At 40.0% G+C, this 20,226-nt stretch overlaps 1 protein-coding gene across 1 annotated transcript in view; it reads right to left on the bottom strand.

Moving 5' to 3' along the window:
- Positions 1–19,966, bottom strand: part of DCBLD1 (discoidin, CUB and LCCL domain containing 1) — a 45,387-nt gene extending 25,421 nt beyond the window's left edge. Inside the window, exons 1-3 of the mRNA XM_012002351.1 lie at positions 19,759–19,966; positions 4,169–4,303; positions 2,550–2,601 (exon numbers count right to left, since the gene is read on the bottom strand). Of these exons, the coding sequence (XP_011857741.1) occupies positions 2,550–2,601; positions 4,169–4,303; positions 19,759–19,927 (356 nt within the window). The 5' untranslated portion in view covers positions 19,928–19,966. The remainder of the gene's footprint in view (positions 1–2,549; positions 2,602–4,168; positions 4,304–19,758) is intronic.
- Between the last annotated feature and the right edge of the window lie 260 nt (positions 19,967–20,226).

Below are 20,226 nucleotides of genomic sequence, written 5' to 3'. Positions count from 1 at the left end.
AGCAGAGAGGCCCAGTCTCCGGCACTACCTAGCAAGCAGTGGGACCCTGATACTGCATATAATCTCTCTTAGATTGTTTCTTCATCTCTAGTCCCTTCAAGTGTCAACATATCAACAAGATATGAAGAAAGTTATAAACATCTATAAAAAACACACAAAAAGGAAGCCAAAGTATTATAAGAATGTTGTCAGCTTTGAAGATGCATGCCATGTGCCCTTACTTCTATATATATACCACTTTACATAATGTTTACTTGGTTTGTTTAAAAAGAGTGTACCAGCCCAAACAGATTCCAGAACAGAAGTTGTTTTTATTCCATTTCCTCTCAGTGTCCTCTTGCTGACTTGGCAAATTATATATGTAACAAGTAATTATCAGAACTATCCAAATAAATATTCCATAATTTTTTCCCATTGACCTTTTGGAGTCCCTGCATTGCAGCAGTACTTGTGGAATTAAGAAATAAAAATAGTGAGAATTCCCATTACAGGGTAACAATTCCCTAGAGCCAATTCCCTTAGAATCAGCTGTATTTCAGAATTCAGAATTTCTTGGCTTCTAGAAAAGTGAAACAGTTCTAATGATGTATATGATGTAATACGCTGGTGGGGTCTGCAGACATTAATAAAAAACATTAAAATACCTGTGTCAAATGCCTTAATAGTCATATTAAATAACATATGTAAAGATTAAATGGTCTCATGTTAACCTAGTCCAATTTGGCTGTCAAACTAATTTAAGGTCACAGTAATCAACAATCACCACCAAATGAGTCACAAAAGGCTTTCAAAACTTTCTACACTTCATAATTACAGATGAGCGCTTGTGGACCTGTATTAGTCACCAGGCCTTTTCTTTAATCTAAATACTACAAAATGGCTGGGCTAAAGCTGAGATCTCTGGCACCATAATGCCACCTTGTAAGCTTGGATATATTCCCTTTCTTTAGGAGAACAGGAAATGACCATTTGATACCCAGAGGCCCTATCACCAGCTGGGACTGTAGAGGTAGAGCTAGAATAGATAATACTGGCATACGTGTATATTGGATGAACAGTAACTTTAAAAGCAACATTTAATTATTGCTCATTTTCATTATTCCCCCTATTAGACTTAATATTAGTTAACACTAGAGTTGTTCCTGCACATAAAATAATCTCATTCATTAGAATGTCCAAATGTCTGAGATAGGACTATGGGCTCTGAAGCCTGACTCCCTGGTTACACTTACGAGGTATGTAGCCCTCAGCAAGTCTTAATTGGTTTGTACCTTGTTTTTTAGGATGTAACAGACCCTTCCTTGCAGACATGTTGAAATGTTCACAAGAGCTACTTCCTCTGTGCTGAGTGCAGAGAGCTATACTGGGCACTAGGAAAGCACTCTAGAGAGTCACAGGTGGGGGCCATGCTTCACACCTGTAATTCCAGCACTTTGGGAAGCTGAGTCCAGAAGTCAGAGATCAGCTTGGACAATATAGAAAGACACCCATTTCTTAAAAAATTTAAAAATCAGCCAGCTATGATGGTGCACACCTGTTGTCCCAGCCACTTGGGAGGCTGAGGCAGAAGCATACTTTGAGCCCTGGAGTTTGAGGCTGTAGGGAGCTATAATTGTACCACTGCACTCCAGCCTGGGCAAGAGAGCAAGACCCTGTCTTGGGAAAAAAAAAAAAAAAAAAAGCCAAAGTTTTTGTTAGTGTTGTTGACAATGATCTCTAGACAGTGGTTCTCCACTGGGGGCGATTCTGCCCACCATGAGACATTTGGCAACGTCTGGAGACATTCTTGGTTATCACAACTGACATCTAGGACACAGAGGCCAGGGATGCTGCTAAATATCTAACAATGCGCAGGACAGCCCTGCAATATAAAGAATTACCTGACGCAAAATATCAACAGTGCCAAGGCTAAGAAATTCTGCTTTAGACTGTTTTACTTGATAGATAAGGAAATGTGCATCAAAGTGGCTAAGTAGTTTTTCAGGTTAAAGCTGGGTTGAGAATTTTCACCTTCTTATTTGCAGTAGGTTTTTCTCTAGTGGTAAAGACAAAATGCGCCTCCTCCCAAATGAAAGAATTGTAAAAGTCACTCCCAAATACCAGCCAGGAAAAAAAAATACAGTCTAGACTCAGTAATGATTCCCTGGCCCTATAGTGGAACTCAGGGGTCAGCAAACTATGGCCTGTGGACCAAATCCACCCTACTGATGTTTTTGTAAATACAGTTTTACTGAAACACAGCATGTCTGTTAGTGAATACATTGTCTGTGGCTGCTTTTTTTTTGCTATAACAGCAACAGAGATTATATGAATAAATGCAACAGAGATTGTATGGCCTGGAAAACCCGAAATATTTATTATCTACCCCTTGACAGAAAATGTTTGCTGACTTCCTGCTATATAAGAAACTATTTCAAATATTCCTCATTAGTACAACATGAATGGTTAAAAAGAGCTTTCAGTACAAATGTATCTGGTTTAATGTGAAGGAAAACAAAATGTTCAGCAATACACAACTACGGCAACACAGTTAGGATACCTATATTTACCTGTATTCTGTCTTCAAATAATGGCTAGCTCGTTCCAAACACGTTATTAAATCTGTCATAAAGATAATTGCAATAGAATGAATAAAAACTAGGACACTCATGCTGCAAAGCTTTCTTTTAAAATAAAAGAGAGTTTTGAAAAAGCATTTATTCACTACATAGTTATCAGAATTTTCCTTTTAAAAATAAATACTGAGAATCACCATCTCCAGTACTTAATGAGTTCATTTCTTTTTTCTGCCACCAATGATAGTTTTCCAACACAGTCATCTAGTAAATGATAGCAGAATCTATAGTCAACAGGAAAAAAAACAACAACGCTCTTTAGTTGCTACCCACTATATGCCTACAAAGACCGTATGTATAATGTCCCCTGGCAGGAAGAAAACAATTTCAAAAGCCCAACATAGTTCATAGAGAAGGTTCCCACAAACATTTTAATTCAATAATTTAGCCAGTGGCATCTGGTGACAGAGAAGCAGACCTTTACCAAGAAAACCTACAGCATATAAGCTTTCATCAACCAGGACCAAGCATTTTAAAAAAGAAGGTGCTCTCTGGAGTAATTTACAGAATGAAACAAATATTCAGCAATAGAGGCTAAGATACAGTGGATCTCGATGCATTTAGATCAACATAGTATGGTTTCCAAAATATTCCACACCTTCTGTAATAGTTCTTTGGGGGCAGTATATGGTGAACACTGGCCATGCAGGCATCTGCTGTGATTAGTCAGAGCTGATTGACTAAGAGGAAAATGAATGGCACACCTCATTCCCAGAGCTCTTCTGCCAGAGAGGACTGAGAGCAGAAACCTCTATGACCATAGGCAGACATGGTATGGGCTGCACAGTAATTACTCTGAAGCACAAGAGCCCAGGACAGGAGCCCATGCTTTTCTCTCTCACCAGTGTTCGTGTTTCCCTTCCCTTCTCTCCCATACAAGTTTCAGCTTTACAGTTATTACACTGTGTGACACTGACTTCCTCATCCTGCACACACTGTGCATGCCTCCCGTGCAGGTGTACTGGTGTGTGTTGGGGAGGGGCTCACTGGTGAAAAGGCTTGCCCCTGAGCTAGGAAGGAGGTTGGGGGAGGGCTCCAGAGAATAGTGAGGACAGAAGATCAGGAGGGGAACACAAAGGTGTGTTATGTAAGGTTTTTAGGAAAAATGAGATGAATTCTATCCCATATAAGTCAACTGATCAATCAAACATGCTAATAAGCTTGTCCAATCCATGCCCCTTGGGTCACATGCAGCCCAGGATGGCCTTGGATACAGCTCAACACAAATTCCTAAAGTTTCTTAAAACACAATTATAAAATTTTTTGCAATTTTTTTTTAGCTCATCAGCTATTGTTAGTGTATTTTACGTGTGGTCCCAAGACAATTCTTCTTCTTCTAATGTGGCCCAGGGAAGCCAAAAGATTGGACACCCCCGTGCTACAACATGATTCAGTTCAGACCTAACCATTTACAAAGATACAATGTTCCTCTTCTCCCTCATCTCTTAATTCTGCATCCCAGACCACAATTACGTCCAGGGATGGTGATAAGTAGCAAGAGGAATTCTTACACAGATAAGGTTTAGACATATGTATTGATTCTTCTGTTATACCTGGATGGTCGCTGCTCGCATAGGTGAGCAAAAAACCCCGGCCAGAAATGTGGGATCCACTCTCAAAGCGGACGGTGACTTCACTTGTGTTCAACAGGAGTTCTCTGGGAACAGTCATACTTCCACAGTACGGACCTAAAAACAAAGCACACTTGTGGCACATTTCAAAATTTATACCAGCACAAATGATTAGTATATGGCATTTTTTTTCCTTTAAAGGCCAAATTTACTAGACAATACATATGTATGATAATAATCTTTACCAACTGAAATTTAGCTTGACGCCCGGACTCATAATTTCTGACTGATTGTGAACTAAGCCAAGGGGAAAGTGACTTACTCTAGACAAGCAATAGGCTGGAACTAGTCAACTGTGAGCAACCCAAGAGATAGGTTTTGGTTTTTGTAAAAAGACAAAGGTTAAACACATTAGGTAGTAAAGAAAATTTTATTACAAAAATGTTATTTTAGGGGCCTCCTAAATTTGCTCAAATAAACTAAAAAAAAATCTTTTTTTCAGGGAAGTTTTAAAGTTAAAAGACTTGGCAAAGCATGGTAAGAATTTTATCAACATGCAGCATACACATTGATATTTCCTTTACAGTAACTTCTGGTTAACCCCCCCAATTCATTTTGATTTATAAAACGTATACAAAAGCAGAATAACTTCTAAAGTGTTTTGAAATATTATAGTACAAATTATACAATTAAGGGTATAATGTTTCTAAAATAAGTTTCTTGAAAAGCAATAGGAACTCAATGAACTTTCAAAGGGCAAAATTACACTTGGAACTTAAAATAACAAAAACTCTTCCTAAGACTACGCAAACTAAAGTTCAGCTTTTAAATTGTCATTTTGAAAGTAACATATGTAGGACAATCTCTATGAAACAGGGATTAGCAAACAAACTTTGAAGAGAGGTATTATTTATTAACTTCTCTCAAAACAGTATGGAAATAGCGGCAACAACAATCATGATCAAGGAAGAAGAATAAAAGAAAAAGACAGCTCCAAGTCAATATGAATAAAACCTGGGTTATATTGACCAGAACCAATAGGGACAAAACTGCTTGATATGGTTTTGCTGTGTCCCCACCCAAATCTCATCTTGAATTCCCATGTGTTGTGGGAGGGACCTGGTGGGAGGTAATTGAATCATGGGGGAAGGTGTTTCACGTGCTGCTCTCATGATAGTGAATAAGTCTCATGAGATCTGATAGTTTTTAAAAAAGGAAGTCCCCTGCAGAAGCTCATTTCTCGTCTGCCACCATGTGAGACGTGCCTTTTGCCTTCCACCATGATTTGAGGCTTCCCTAGCCATGTGGGACTGTAAGTCCAATTAAACCTTTCTTTTGTAAATTGCCCAGTCTCAAGTATGTCTTTATCAGCAGCACGAAAACAGACTAATACAGTAAGTTGGTGCCAGTAGAGTGGGGCGCTGCTGAAAAGATACCCGAAGATGTGGAAGTGACTTTGGAACTGGGTAACAGGCAGAGGTTGGAACAGTTGGAGGACTAAGAAGACAGGAAAATTGGAACTTCCTAGAGGTCTGTTGAATGGCTTTGCCCAAAATGCTGACAGCGATATGGACAATAATGCCCAGGCTGAGGTGGTGTCAGAGGGAAATGAAGAACTTGTTGGGAACTGGAGCAAAGGTGACTCTTGTTCTGTTTTAGCAAAGAGACTGGTGGCATTTTGACCCCGCCCTAGAGATTTGTGTAACTTTGAACTTGACAGAGATGATTTAGGGTATCATGTGGAAAACATTTCTAAATAGGAAAGCATTCATGAGGTAACTTGGGTGCTGTTAAAGGCATTCAGTTTTATAAGGGAAGCAGAGCATAAAAGTTCAGAAAATTTGCAATCTGACAGTGCAATAGAAAAGAAAATCCCATTTTCTGAGGAGCAATTCAAGCCAGCTGCAGAAATTTACATAAGTAATGAAGAACCCAAATGTTAATCCCCAAGACAATGAGGAAAATGTCTCCAGGGCATGTCAGAGGTCTTCAAGGCAACCTCTCCCATCACAGACCCAGAGACCTAGGAGGAAAAAGTGGTTTCCTGGACCAGGCCTAGGGTCCCTGTGCTGTGTGCAGCCTAGAACTTGGTGTCTCGTGTCTCAGCTGCTCCAGCTATGGCTGGAAGGGGACAACGCAGAACTCGGGCCGTGACTTCAGAGGGTGCAAGCCCCAAGCTTTGGCAGCTTTCATGTGGTGGTGAGCCTGTGGGTGCATGGAAATCAAGAACTGCGGTTTGGGAACCTCTACCTAGATTTCAGAAGACATATGGAAATGCCTGGATGCCCAGGCAGAAGTTTGCTGCAGGGGCCCTCATAGAGAACCTCTGCTTGGGTAGTGCAGAAGGGAAATGTGGGGTCAGAGCCCCCACACAGAGTACCTACTGGGGCACCATCCAGTGGAGCTGTGAGAAGGGGGCCACCAGACCCCAGAATGGTAGATCTCTTGCACCGGAAAAAGCTGCAGACACTCAACACCAGCCTGTGAAAGCAGTGGGGAGGGAGGCTGCACTCTGCAAAGCCACAAGGGCAGAGCTGCCCAAGCATGGGAACACCTCTTGCCTCAGCGTGACCTGCATGTGAGACATGGAGCCAAAGGAGATCATTTTGGAGCTTTTAAGATTTGACTGCCCCACTGGATTTCAGACTTGCATGGGGCCTGTAGCCCCTTTGTTTTGGCTAATTTATCCCATTTGGAATGGCTGTGTTTACCTAATGCCAGTTTTCAAATCACATTTTTTGTATTAACCCACTAATACACCCCTCCCCAAATGGTGATGATGATAGTAATCTCTCCTTACATTTCTATAGCATTCCAATGAGTTCTAATGAAAATGCCAGTTCCCCCAATGTATCTAAGAAGTAACTAACTTGCTTTTGATTTTACAGGCTCATAGGCAGAAGGGATTTGCCTTGTCTCAGATGAGATTTGGACTGCAGACTTTTGAGTTAATGCTGAAATGAGTTAAGACTTTGGGGGACTGTTGGGAAGGCATAATTGGTTCTGAAATATGAGGACATAAGACTTGGGAGAGGCCAGGATCAAAATGATATGGTTTGGGTGTCCCCACCCAAATCTCAGCTTGAATTCCCATGTGTTGTGGGAGGGTCCTGGTGGGAGGTAACTGAATCATGGAGGAAGGTCTTTCCCATGCTGTTCTCACGAAAGCGAACAAGTCTCACGAGATCTGATGGTTTTTAAAAAAGGAGTTCCTCTGCACAAGCTCTTTTCTCTTGTCTGCCACCAGGTGAGACGTGCCTTTTGCCTTCCACGATTTGAGGCTTCCCCAGCCACGTGGAACTGTAAGTTCAATTAAACCTTTCTTTTGTAAATTGCCCAGTCTCAAGTATGTCTTTATCAGCAGCATGAAAATGGACTAATACACTTGCTAAAGAGTCAGAAGATCATTACACAACTAAGCATTGCCCTCCTGGTATAAAGGATCCAATTTCTCTCTGTTCCAAGCTTCACATTCTGAAGATATGATAGAATAAGAAAGAAATGCTATATGCTTGATCTCACATGCCAAATTTCTAGCATTTCCTATTACTAAATTATAGTGAAATCTAAATAAAAACGTTCACTTAGAAGCATTCATCATATGTAATTACTTACATGAGTTAATACTTTCAAATTACTTAGAATAGTACCTAGCACATAGTAAGAGTTATATAAGTGCTTATTAAATAAATGAATATATTAAAAATAAGTAATACCTATTTTCTCTTTAGACTATGTTCCGTAGTGCAAGGAACTTTTATATCCATCCCTTTATCTCCAACAGACTGTACAGTACCTGGCAGGTGACAGCCTCCCAAAAACTGTTTGAATTGAATAGAAATGCTCTTTTTACAACAGTTTCTAAAAGCCAAATTCAACTAACAGATTCATAAAATATTTTTAATCTTGTCACTTTGAAACACTATGCAGAAGTCAGGAAGAGAAGTGTAAAGAAGCAAGAAAAAAAATTCGTGTAATGAATAATATGGATTTTTATAAACTTTAGTCTTGCTCACAAGCACAGCAGATAGGCAATTCAGACTAAATAAGTAGAATGATAAACATTTTTGCAAAGTTAAGGTGAGTCAGACAGCTATACTTGACTTTTCCAACTTACTCTGTTTGTTTTAGATATGTTTGAAATTCCTCTGTTCTTTGCACAGATATGAGGGGTGAAGATACTTGCTTTGTAAACCTAAGGATGAATATTATGAACTGTAACTTGTTGCTTTTAATAAGTTAGAATATTTTCAAATCACATTTTTTATATTAACCCACTAATACACCCCTCCCCAAATGGTGATGATGATAGTAATCTCTCCTTACATTTCTATAGCATTCCAATGAGTTCTAATGAAAACTGTAGGTGGCCAGGTACGGTGGCTCATGCCTGTAATCCCAGCACTCTGGGAGGCCAAGGTGGGCGGAGTCAGGAGGTCAAGACCAGCCTGGTTAACATGGTAAAACCCCATCTTTACTAAAAATACAAAAAAAATTAGCCGAGCATGGTGGTGGTGGATGCCTGTAATCCCAGCTACTCTGGAGGCTGACGCAGGAGAATTGCTTGAAACTGGGGGGTGGAGGTTGCAGTGAGCCACAATCCCACCACTGCAGTCTAGTTTGGGTGACAGAGCAAGACTGCATCTCAAAAAAAAAAAAAAACCCACAAAACACAAACTGTAAGGTAAGCAAGTCTAAATTGATTATCAGCGAGAACTTGTTTAGATTTTTTTTTTTTTTTTTTAGATTTCATGAAACAGTTGAAAGGAAAAGTTGTGAAAAGTATACATATTTTACACAAATAAGAGTGTATACCACCATACTAAGTTGTGCAATATATATGATTTCCTAGACCAAAAACATATAAATATAGTAAAACTCTAATTTGGTTTCATCCTCCCAGTTATGATAAGCATGTAAATATTTCTGGAAGCAGATCAAAGAAGGAAAATGTAAACACATACCCCTTTAATTACCCTTACCACACAGATATCAATCCCTTTCATATTTTTATTACTGTGCTGCAAAATTGTAACTACATTCTAGAGAGGGTAGGAGATACCCTCTCTGTATAAATATCATCATTGAGAGGATATTTGTTTTTCTTTTTTCTTTTTTTTTGAGACAGGGTCTTTCTCCTGTCACCCAGGTTGGAGTGCAGTGGCGTGATCACGGCTCCTCCTGGGCTCAAACAATCCTTCCACCTCAGCCTTCCAAGAAGCTGGATTACAGGTGTGTGCCACCACGTCCAGCTAATTTTTTGATTTTTTGTAGAGATGAGGTCTCACTATGTTGCCCGGGCTGGTCTCAAGTTCCTGGCCTTAAGCAACCCTCCCGTCTCAGCCTCCTCAAAGTGCTGGGAGTATAGACATGGGACACAGTGCCTGGCCTGAAGAGTTATTTTGATCATTTCATCATGATTACAAACATCAGAATAGTGAGTTTTAATTCAGGGTGGGGGACAGGAGTTGAATACTGGCTGTAGTATTGCCTAGGGCAAAACATCCAAATTATTGCCTGCCTCAAGGTCTGACAGATGAAAATTCCTTTTCATAGACTAGAAGTTAACAATTACATTCCTAGAGTTAAAAGGCAAGAGAGAAAAATGGAAAAATATGATAGCAGTGAGGGGAAAAATAATTAATGGGAAACCACAGAAAGACCCTGGGAGTCTGTCCTAAGCAATGTCCTCAGTGTTCCGCCAGACTCCTTTAAGGATTCTCTCTCGTCTTCTGAAAAGAAAATCTTTCTCGACTCACCCCTGCCCACGCGATATACTTCACTGTTGGTCCTCTCCAAAGGTCTCCTGACTTTTAAAAAGGATCTACACCTATATTTAAATATTTACGAAGACAGTTTCATTGGAAATCCACATGAGAGCTTGGTGACTTCTAACTTTGATTGTGGTTATATTCTTGGGCTCAGGCAGTGTTTAGATTGGCAAACGTACTTCAGTTCAGTCAGACTGAAATCCAACCCCTCCCTAAAAATAGGACGCACAATTTTGCATGGATGTTTGCTTCAGAACCAGCAGTGCTATGTGTTTCATAGCACTTGGACTTGCCATCTAACTTCCTACATTCTCTCACTTCTATCTATCTGTCTGCATGGCAGGTTCCATCTTACTTTGCAGTCACAAATTCCCATCACACTGGGGCACAGCAGTTAATCAAGTAGGCAGAAAAATCAGGAAAAAAGAAAAACTTTTATCTTTTGTGGAATGTAACTGGCGGCGCTATATTGTGGGAAGAACTATCAGAGATACCAAATGGAACAGCCCTGTGGCATTTGGCACCAGACATGAGACTTCAGCAGACAATGGGCTGATTCCTTGGACAAAGGGAATAAAGGGCCAGGAACTATAGGAATTGCCTTCTTTGAGAACAGTAGGCCAGTTCCTCTCAGCATATTCCCTGTTTGGGGCTACTATTTCATTAGCAGCTGCAAGGGAAACCCTTTATCTTTCCATGTGTGAATAAAAGCAAGCTGTCCTACAAGGAAGAATAAACTGTCTGCTACAAGCCAAGTCTGAAATCCTCTTGATTCTCTGGCAATCTGACAGTCTGTACAAAAATGTATAGTACTTCTCTATTCTCCTGGACTGTGTGCCCAAAACTCTGGACATTACAAGGCAATGATGGTTTGGTTAAAAACTGTTCCAAGTCACTTCAGATGAGTATAAGGCTTTTATCTTAAAACTGATAAAACTAAATTATTGTTTTATCTATAGAAGAGACATGTTTAAAGAACAGTATGTATGCCATTAGAGAAATAAAGAAACCTCTTTCTCTTAGTAGTATTATTTCTGATTTTTTTTTTTTTAACCACCATACTGTCAGTGGTAAAAACCACTGAGAGATCAAATAAAAACCTACTCCTGAAAGATCTGTCATAAATCAACACCACCACCACCACAAAATCTCCAGAAAACCCTCGTTAACATTCTGGAGCATCATCTGACGCACACAATTCTTTCTTACAACAGATAAGAACATGCTTGATTGACCTAAGTGACCCTCCCTGGTAGTACATGTGGGTGGAGCCAGCCACATGGAATATTTGGCTGCCAGGAAAGTGGTATTCCCGGTGGCCCAGATCTGTGCTCAGAGGCGTGCTGATAAAACAATCTCCAGAAATGCTGAAGCTGCAAACATCATTAGATTTGTGTCCATTTTCGATGTGTTTCTCTGATGCCGTCAAATCGCAGATTTGTCCTTGCTTGCTAATTGCAGTAGGGTCATTGTACAAAATTACAGAATTGTCAAGGCCATTTTCTTTGAAAAGGAGAGAAATTAGCATAAAAAAGGGATATTCCTGGACTGTGCCATTAAAACCATAGTCACGTAACAGTAAGTGGTATCCCTGGAGAATTTTGGTCTCTCATTCCCGCACAAAAATCAGTGACAGATGATAAATGAACCGGGCGGCTTCTTAGACAAAGGTGCGGCTTTCCTTGGGGCTACAGGACCCAGGTCAAGAAGTGTGTCAATGCAGGGAGTTCACTACCCACTTAAGCCATTACTTCTCTCCCAATGAAAGATGGCAATTACTGAAACTGAATCACAGTGAGTCTCCAGGGAAGTATTTATGGGGAAAGAGGAGGAGGAACCCAATAGTTTTTTCTCCTTGAGGCTTATGGTTGTGTTAAAAAATACCTAGAGTAAAGCATTCTGGTTGATATAACGTTTTATACGTTCAAGATTCTTTCTGAATTCTATCTTGGCATAAAAGGCAAAACAAAACAAAGAAAAAGCAGTTCCTCTCAATAATTTCCACCAAAGTAGCCTCAACCATAGAGGAGGACACACTTCTAGGGTGTTTGCAGCCCAAAACAACTCTCTGTGAGCTGGAAATTGCTTTGAAGTCTATTTGTTTTACCTTTAAAAGCCATAAACATTTTTCATTCTACTTCATACTATGTCTCAGAGACATATAAACCATTTGTAAAACCGAGACTGTCAATCTTGGGCTTTTCCCTCCTTGGGATTTAAAAAACTTCAACAGATAAGATGTAATGAGTCGATCTTACTGCAATATGTCAGACAGGTATCATTCTAAAAAATCGCATGCAGAAACCTGTTGTGATTAGGAGTCTAAACACTTAGTATTATTTCCAACTATTCCTATTTCTCTCATTGCTAGTGTACCACAAACATTAACAGCTGACTTCACATCATTGTACTTGTAAGTCACTGACAAAGCTTAAAAAAATAGTGATTGGAAGTGGAAGTACAGAAAATGGAGGAGAACAATTTTTGAACTTCCTGATACAAATCATGATGCAGAACACAACCAATTTAATTGACTACAATTAGGATCCTATAGTAAAGAGTTTCTTTCTGTCACTGCCACCATGCCTCCTCTTAGCATTTTGACTAAGAAACATTTTTTGAACTTTAAACTTATACTGGAACTCTATGTAAGTGATTTCTCAGACTCCCACTTTATTCTCCGGATACTCCTGTGGGGAGGCCTGGAGAAGTTTCCATTTCTTCCAGCAAGTGACGAACAAGAACTACAACTCAGGTCTTCTTAGGCACAAGCCGCAGATCAGACGGCTTTCAACACAAACACTGAATCGGATGGTGCAGTGCTTAAGAGCAGGGCCTCTGGGCATTTGAGCAGACTTGAATCCCAGGTCCCACTAAGTGATCTTATAAGCATGTTAGTTGGCCTTTTTTGAGCTTCAGTTTCCTTATGTGTAAAGGTTGGTAACAGGACCTGTCTCACAGGGCTGTTATAAGGGTTAAATGAGTTAGTAACACTAAGGTACTAAGCCCAGTGCATTGCACATAGTTGAATGCTCACTCACAGGCACCTTCCATATCATTACCTGGTCTTTTCCACATAATAAGCATAGTTTTAAAATTTTATGTAAACCAAAGCTTTCTTTAAATGCAGAGGGAATGTTTATAGAGGAATCTTAGTGTAAATTTCCCTACAGTGTGAATACTGACACTCCAATTTATCTTTTGTAAAAACCCAGATTTTTAAATATGTTTGCCAAAATCAAGCTACTTATAATCTCAGTCCTTGAACACTGACTGAGCAACTGCAATTGTAAGACTATGATAAATAATAGGTGAATAAAACAGGATGAATAAAATGTAATTCCTGGCTCAGGGCACCCTATATCTGACAGAGAAGCTACAATAATTATCCCAACCCGAAACTGATGCTCTACTGAAACTTTAGAAAGAGAACATGAGCACAGAAAAGGGACAAACTGATGAACATCAGAAAAGGTTCTAAGGCAGACAGCTCTGAATTTGAAATTTGAAGGGTTTACTTTTACATGTGTGTGTGGGTGTGTGTGTGTGGGGGGGTGTGTATTAGAAGGGACAGAAAAAGCAGGAAAAGAAGAAAAAGAGGGGGACATGGAAGGAATAACATCAACGACTGTAAAAATGTACTAGGCCATGAAACTGTATGATGCATTTGGGAAACGGCATGGAGATGAAGGACTCAGAAATGAGGCTAGAAATGAGAGTGAAGAAGAAAGCAAGACAATGCGTCAACGCTAAGCTAGCAAGTTTCTACAGACGGTGGGGCACAATTAACAATTTTTGAAATAAGGAAAGTAATTATTGCAACTGTATTTAATTACACAACATTAAATGGCCCAGAAGGAATTGAGACTGGTGAAAGCAGAGAGGAGAAAAATCAAGAGGTCCTTCAATGAGAAAAAGATGCAAAGACGTACACTGGCAGTGGCAGTGAAGTAAATAAAATAGCCAAACTGAATAAACTGTTGCTTGGAGAATATGTGTTCTCTGTTCATCTCATGAGACTGTAGAAAATCTGTTTATGGAGCTAGTTCTGGCTCAGTGAACCCTTGCCACCAGCTTGGCATGATTTGGGCAAACTCTTGGATTACCAGGAATCCACCAGGAGGAGTAGGGTACGGTGTGCTGCTGGAGCTCAGCCTCTGTTTTGTGAACAGAGTGCTCAGGGTATTACGAGGGGAACAAGGGGCATCTTAGACAAACAATAAACAGTATGCAAGACAACTAAGGAGGAGGAAGAAGAAGAGGGGGCTGGGAAGAGGGAGAGGAAGAGTAAAGTAGAGGGGCAGAGGATAGGGGAGGAGGAGGAGGAATAATAATGGCTAACGTTTACTAAGTGCTTACTATGTACCAGGTATCGTTCTTTAAAGTCATATATAAGTGTGCCAGTCAACTATGTGTGGTAGATACTATTATTTTGCCCATTTTATTTTGAGACAGTGTCTCCGTCTGTCACTCAGGTTGGAGTGTAGTGACACGATCATGGCTCACTGTAGCCTGGATCGCCTGAATTCAAGTGATCTTCTTGCCTCAACCTCCCAAGTAGCTGGGACTACGGGCATGCACCACCATGCCTAGCTAATCTTTGTATTTTTCGTAGAGACAGGGGATTGCCATGTTGTCCAGCCTAGCCTCAAACTCCTAAGCGCAAGTGATTCGTCCGCCTCAGCCTCTCAAAGTGCTGAGATTACAGGCATGAGACGTCGCACCTGGCCTGCTCATTTTAAATATGAGGGAATAGAGACACAGAAAGGTTAAATAATTTGCTCAAGGTCAAGCAATTTAGAAATAAGCAGCAAAGGCCAGGCGTGGTGGCTCACACCTGTGAGTAGGCAGGAATTTGAGGCAAGGGAGTCCAATTACAGAGTTTGTGCTCTTAAACACAAGTGTAATATCGAGGCAGCAACAAAAATTTCAATCCATTTTCAAGGCCAGCCTGGTTTTATTGATCCACACTGATCCAGGTGGGAAAGTCTAGAGTCTCCATCAGAACAAGCTCCTTTGAGACCCTGAGATGCCTATGAAGACTGGCCAGTGTCTGGTTCCTGCCAAGACTGCTCCAACAGCTCTTCAGGCAGTCCCCGAACCACCCCGAACTCCATCCAGTGTGGAGGTCACCTTTCAGGGGGAAACTCAGACTCAACCTTCTTGAAAGATCAGGAAAACAGAAATGACCTCCTCTGAGGTCCCTACCGGCAGTGGGGGCAAAAACAAACCTCTGAGCGAATATTCCAGTCTAAGTCCATTCTAGTCAGTAAGACTAGAAATGGAATTTACCCAGAGGGGAAGTCAAGGTTACAAGCTCACTAAAGGGCTGTAAAATTAAGAGTAGTATCTTCAGTATGAAGGCAAAGCCTTCCCTCTTCAGTCTTCTAAATAAATACAACATTATATATTTAATATTTTAAATCTGTGTATATTAGTGTGACACAACGCCTGAATCAGCAGCTATTTTTCCTCAAAGTTTAAGATATTTCAGTGTTTTATATAACTAACCTTCTGTTATTTTACCACATATATGTAAAATGAGGGAGGGGGGAACTGAGAACAGGACCAAGGCAGTCATCTTAAATGTCTTATACAATATGTTTAAATTTAAAGAGATGTTCTTTAATAAACTACTTGTCTGAATCTTCAAATTCCAGGTTTCAAAGTGTGTTCAATCCTAGAACAGCCTGGGTAGGCTACCTTAATCAACTTTCTATTATCTTATGTGCCCAGACTTCTCCAAAATTGTCTTCTACAAAAAGGCAACACCTTATATTTGAGTCCTTTCAAAGTTTCATATGACATGGGCCTCTTTGAAGAACAAAGAACTCCTCCAGGAAGACACTTCAGCTTGAAATAACCTAAAAATCAATGCAGTTTTGATTGAAAAAAGAAAAGTCATTTAATCAAATAGTCAAGAGGGAAGCAAAGAAATTTAATGCAGATTTAGTTCTCATTCTTGAAGGGACACATGACCTCATAATTTCTAATGTTAGAAACTGTCATAAGCAAGCCTTTTAAAGATTTCTTTAAAAAGTAGTAGTATTATGTCTGCCCAGAATACATAATCTGAATTCAATCACGAGGAAACATCAAACCAACTGAATTGACAGACATTCTGTAAAATAACTGGTCAGTATTCTCAAAAGATAAAGGAAGACTGAGAAGTCAGGACAAGTAACTGCTTTATGATCCTGAATTGGACCACAGACTGGAAAACGGATATTAGCATTTTTTCAAAGGGAGTCTCAGTTACTTTGGTCTGTTAAACAAAAACCTAGAATTCCCCTAGCTATAGTGAAAATGATGTCTACTAAGAAAAGCATGATACTTCTTAAAGATTTTTTTGTTTTGTTTTGGCCAGCATAATATTAATAGCACACATATCTTAGTGTCTTAATTCAGTCATAGGCATACAAGTACATTCTTCTAACGGATTTTTGAATCTGAAAGATCAGCCGTAATCATATGACAAACAGAAGAAGAATAATCCCATTTTGTCTGTATTAGGAAACAATGAGATCAAGTGCATATTTTGCTAGATTACTGTGAAAGTTGTTGTGGGTGTTTACACTTGTTTACAATGCATTTTTGCTAGCAAGAATGTGAATTATCAAAATACCCAAAGTATATAAACCAAATATTTAAAACAAAATTGACATGGTGGGGAACCATTAAACATTAACTGCATAATGATGAACACTATACAACTTTAGCATATTCACAATGGTTAGTGTCATCACAAGTATGTCCACTCTTGGCAGAGCTTGCAAACATTAATGCCAGGAAACAATATTCTTTTTCAAAACATTTACTCCATATTCAAATTCTGATAGTTTTAAGTTTTAAAATCCTTTGGCAGTGGGTTTTAACAATTAGTTGGCTAATAAAAAATATCGGGCAGGATAAACTAAAACGATTCTGCTGTTTCTGCCACACATATAATCATTAGAAGCCATCATATTTTGGAATTAAAGGTGGTATTCCATAACATGCCTTCTCTCCCTGCTGAATTTCAACAGACATTCCCCTCTCACTGGTTCAGGCAATATAGCTCTAGATCCTTGGGAGTCTGCAAGGGCACTAGGGCCCTGCTTCCACAGCCATGCCAGATCCTGTGGCCACATCAGCTTGCAGAGGTGCCTCCCACCCTTCCACGCTTCCAGGAAGCTGGGCAACAGCTGCACAGGAATGTCCACTCTCTGAGCGCCAGCCACTGAAAGACAAAGCACTTCTGTCTCCTCCTCCTTCTGCATTCCTGGAGGATGTTCAAACAGACCAGGGGTTTATTTAACTAAGTTAAAATATAGGTCGGGTTAGTGTTTTTGGTCACCGGAAATCTTTAAAGTATCCACAAAAGAGAGAAATTCTGAGCATCATTACATAGTTTATCTTAAGCACATCCTCAATCAAAAATACTACTGACTTCTTGTGTTTTAGATGAAATTGCCGCATAGTGTAATAATGGGCTAGTCCACCCGGGAAGGATGACAGTGCAATGTGGTTTTTTGGTGATGGTGAAACCAGGAGACAACAGCAGTGGGAGTAGGTGTCTTGCAGCCACAGAGACACAGATATAAATCTCTCTTTCACCCCAGTTGTACACTCTTGGGATCTTGAGCATGTTAACCTAATCACACTGTGCCTCAGTTTTCCTATCTGTGGAAGGCATTGATTATTTACCTTGGAAGGTGGATTAGGGGATTCTAGACAATATATGTAAGAGCCAAGCAGGTGCCTGGCATACAATAGGCACTGAATATATTTATTTCTATAATGAGTATACATTTTATTTCCAAAAGACAAACATTCAATTTATACAGAAAAAAATTCAAGGAGGAAAATTACTTGGCTTTATTGCTATGAATGAATTGCAATTCATTATTCATTTTCTAGTGAGGCATCTAAGCTTGAAAGCTCAAGAATCTAGAAATGAGGAGGCAGATCATGATCACCTTGCAAGCTGGCTTGAGATATGTAGTTAATTCCATTATTTTCTGTCTTTTTTCTCTTATAATAGAGAGATGGGGGTCTCACCATGTTACCCAGGCTAGATTGCTTGAACTCCTGAGCTCAAGCGATCATTCCTCCTAGGCCTCCCAGTATTAGGATTACAGGCATAAGCCACCGCCCCTGACCTTTTCTGCCTTTGTGTATATTTATGAATATACCTCAAAGATGATGGAGGAAACTCCCTGGTGTGGGAAAGCCACATCCATTCTCCACATCCTGCTTTGGGAGGATTTGCTTCCCTTAGTTGCTCTCACTTCAGCCTCTGACGTGACAGTCTTATGCAACAGAATGATTCCTCCACTGTTATGTCAGCAGGTGGAATGAAATGCTCATCTTCCGGGCACGGCAGATGCTTCCCCAAAGAGACCCATGTGGAAAAGCTGCTTCCGGTCCTGCAGCACTTTGCATCACTTTTCACACTGCGTCTCTGACACTCACCCCCTCCTCAATATCTGAAAGAAACCTCCTGGCTATTGAGGGACTCCCTGACAAATGCCTCCATAAGTTAACACACATTAGATTACCAGAGGTAATGGAACAATAAGTGTTCCCAGGGGCCTTCAGCATCCCTGAAAGTGTCATCCTGCCCATTTGAGTCAAACTACAGTTAAAAAGTTACCAACAATTATATGGAAATTACCATCTTGACTCTGTCGGAGTAACTCAACCATCATTAAACAGACAATGTTCCTAGGGATTAAAAATCGATCTTAGATCTTTTTATCCCATGGGAGCTGGTTTAGATCTCTGAATTGTCACAAGGCTTGTCTGGGCTTCTAAACTGTAGGAAGAGGCAGCAGGAGTGAGGAAGCAACTCTGAGTGCAAAGATCAACACAGGTGAGAAAGCTGTGAGTGTTTGAGAAATTATCAGTAGAGCTAGCAGGCAGACAGGATTTTACCTAAAACGTGTATCATTTTTAAAGTTGTGTGCACAGAGAATTTCACAAAATCTCTATACTCAAAAGAATGTATGCAAGATTTTGTTATCGTTTTCGAACTGCCCAATTTCCTTGGGCTTAGGATCAAAGGGTCATTGTGACTGTGATTTCAGGTTCCAGTGGGCTAACAGCACATCTCAAAGCACAAAACACTAAATTTCAAAGGCTACTCAGGAAACTCAGCTTTGCACTTGCCGTTTTCTTCCCCAGAAAACTCTGAACCCAGTCATACCTAAACAGTCCATTCCCTTACCTCGATTTGGGTCTCTGCTCAAATGTCCACTTACTGATGATGCCTCCCTACCATCCCATTGGAAGTGGCACAAAAACAAAGGCAGGCTCTACATCACCTTTGGATGCCTTCGTTTTCGTTATTCCTTTTCTTTCTCACCATCTCTCATACTACAGATATATTTGCTTATTTTCTACCTTCCTCTCCCTGCAGATGCAAGTTTCATAAAGGAACTTTGTTTTTTCACTGTTACACTCCAGTTCCTGACAGAGTACCTGAAACAAAGTCACTCTTCTATTCAATAAATATTTGTCAAATGAATAATGAACTGTAGATGGTTTACCAAATGTCACGTATCTCCAATTCTCTCCCCAGCAGCACTGACACTCACTCAAAGGTTCTGAGACACACACAAGGTTCACATCTCCTTAGATGTCTTTTGCTGTTTCAGCTTAGGAAGTAAATGTATTCTTCTAAGTTCCCCCCAGGAGCTTACACAAGCAAGTTTCTCTTCTAATCTTCTCGGGATATACTGTTCATTAACAAACCACTTGCCCTTCTCTGCAAGTATCGAAAATTTTGATGCTCAGAGAAACCCCGGTCTCTTTTCTTACCATATTGATCTGAAGAGCTGGTGAAGAGAAGATAGTCAGAAGCACAGGTCTGGGATTCGATATCCAAATCTCCCAACCTCAGAATCAGTCTTTTCCCCTTTGGTACTGTAATTGTCTTTTCGCAAACAGTGTGATTGGGGTAGGTCCCGGGATAATTCTTAGATGTCATTGTACCACTATCCTGATAAGTCACTAGGTGTCCACAGCCATCACCTGGTAAAGAAAAAAAGGCGGGGGAGAATAAAAGAAGAAAAGGTAATTAATTCTTACTGAGGACTGAGAGTCCAACACAATCTCCAAGCTACGTATTTTATTGTTTTGGGGGAGAAGGAAAACCAAAAAACAAAAAAGAAGATTGAATTATTAAACAATATCTATTGTTATTTCATCTCTTGTTTTCCAGTTTTATCTTCTTGTTGATCAAAATGTTTCATATATTAGAATGGAAAGCCCTTAGGAAACAAATCA

Source organism: Mandrillus leucophaeus, unplaced genomic scaffold, assembly GCF_000951045.1.
Source record: "Mandrillus leucophaeus isolate KB7577 unplaced genomic scaffold, Mleu.le_1.0 Scaffold683, whole genome shotgun sequence".
In the NCBI taxonomy this organism is placed as follows: domain Eukaryota; kingdom Metazoa; phylum Chordata; class Mammalia; order Primates; family Cercopithecidae; genus Mandrillus; species Mandrillus leucophaeus.
Note: the sequence above shows the minus strand (reverse complement) of the source record. Positions and strands in the feature narration are given on the sequence as shown.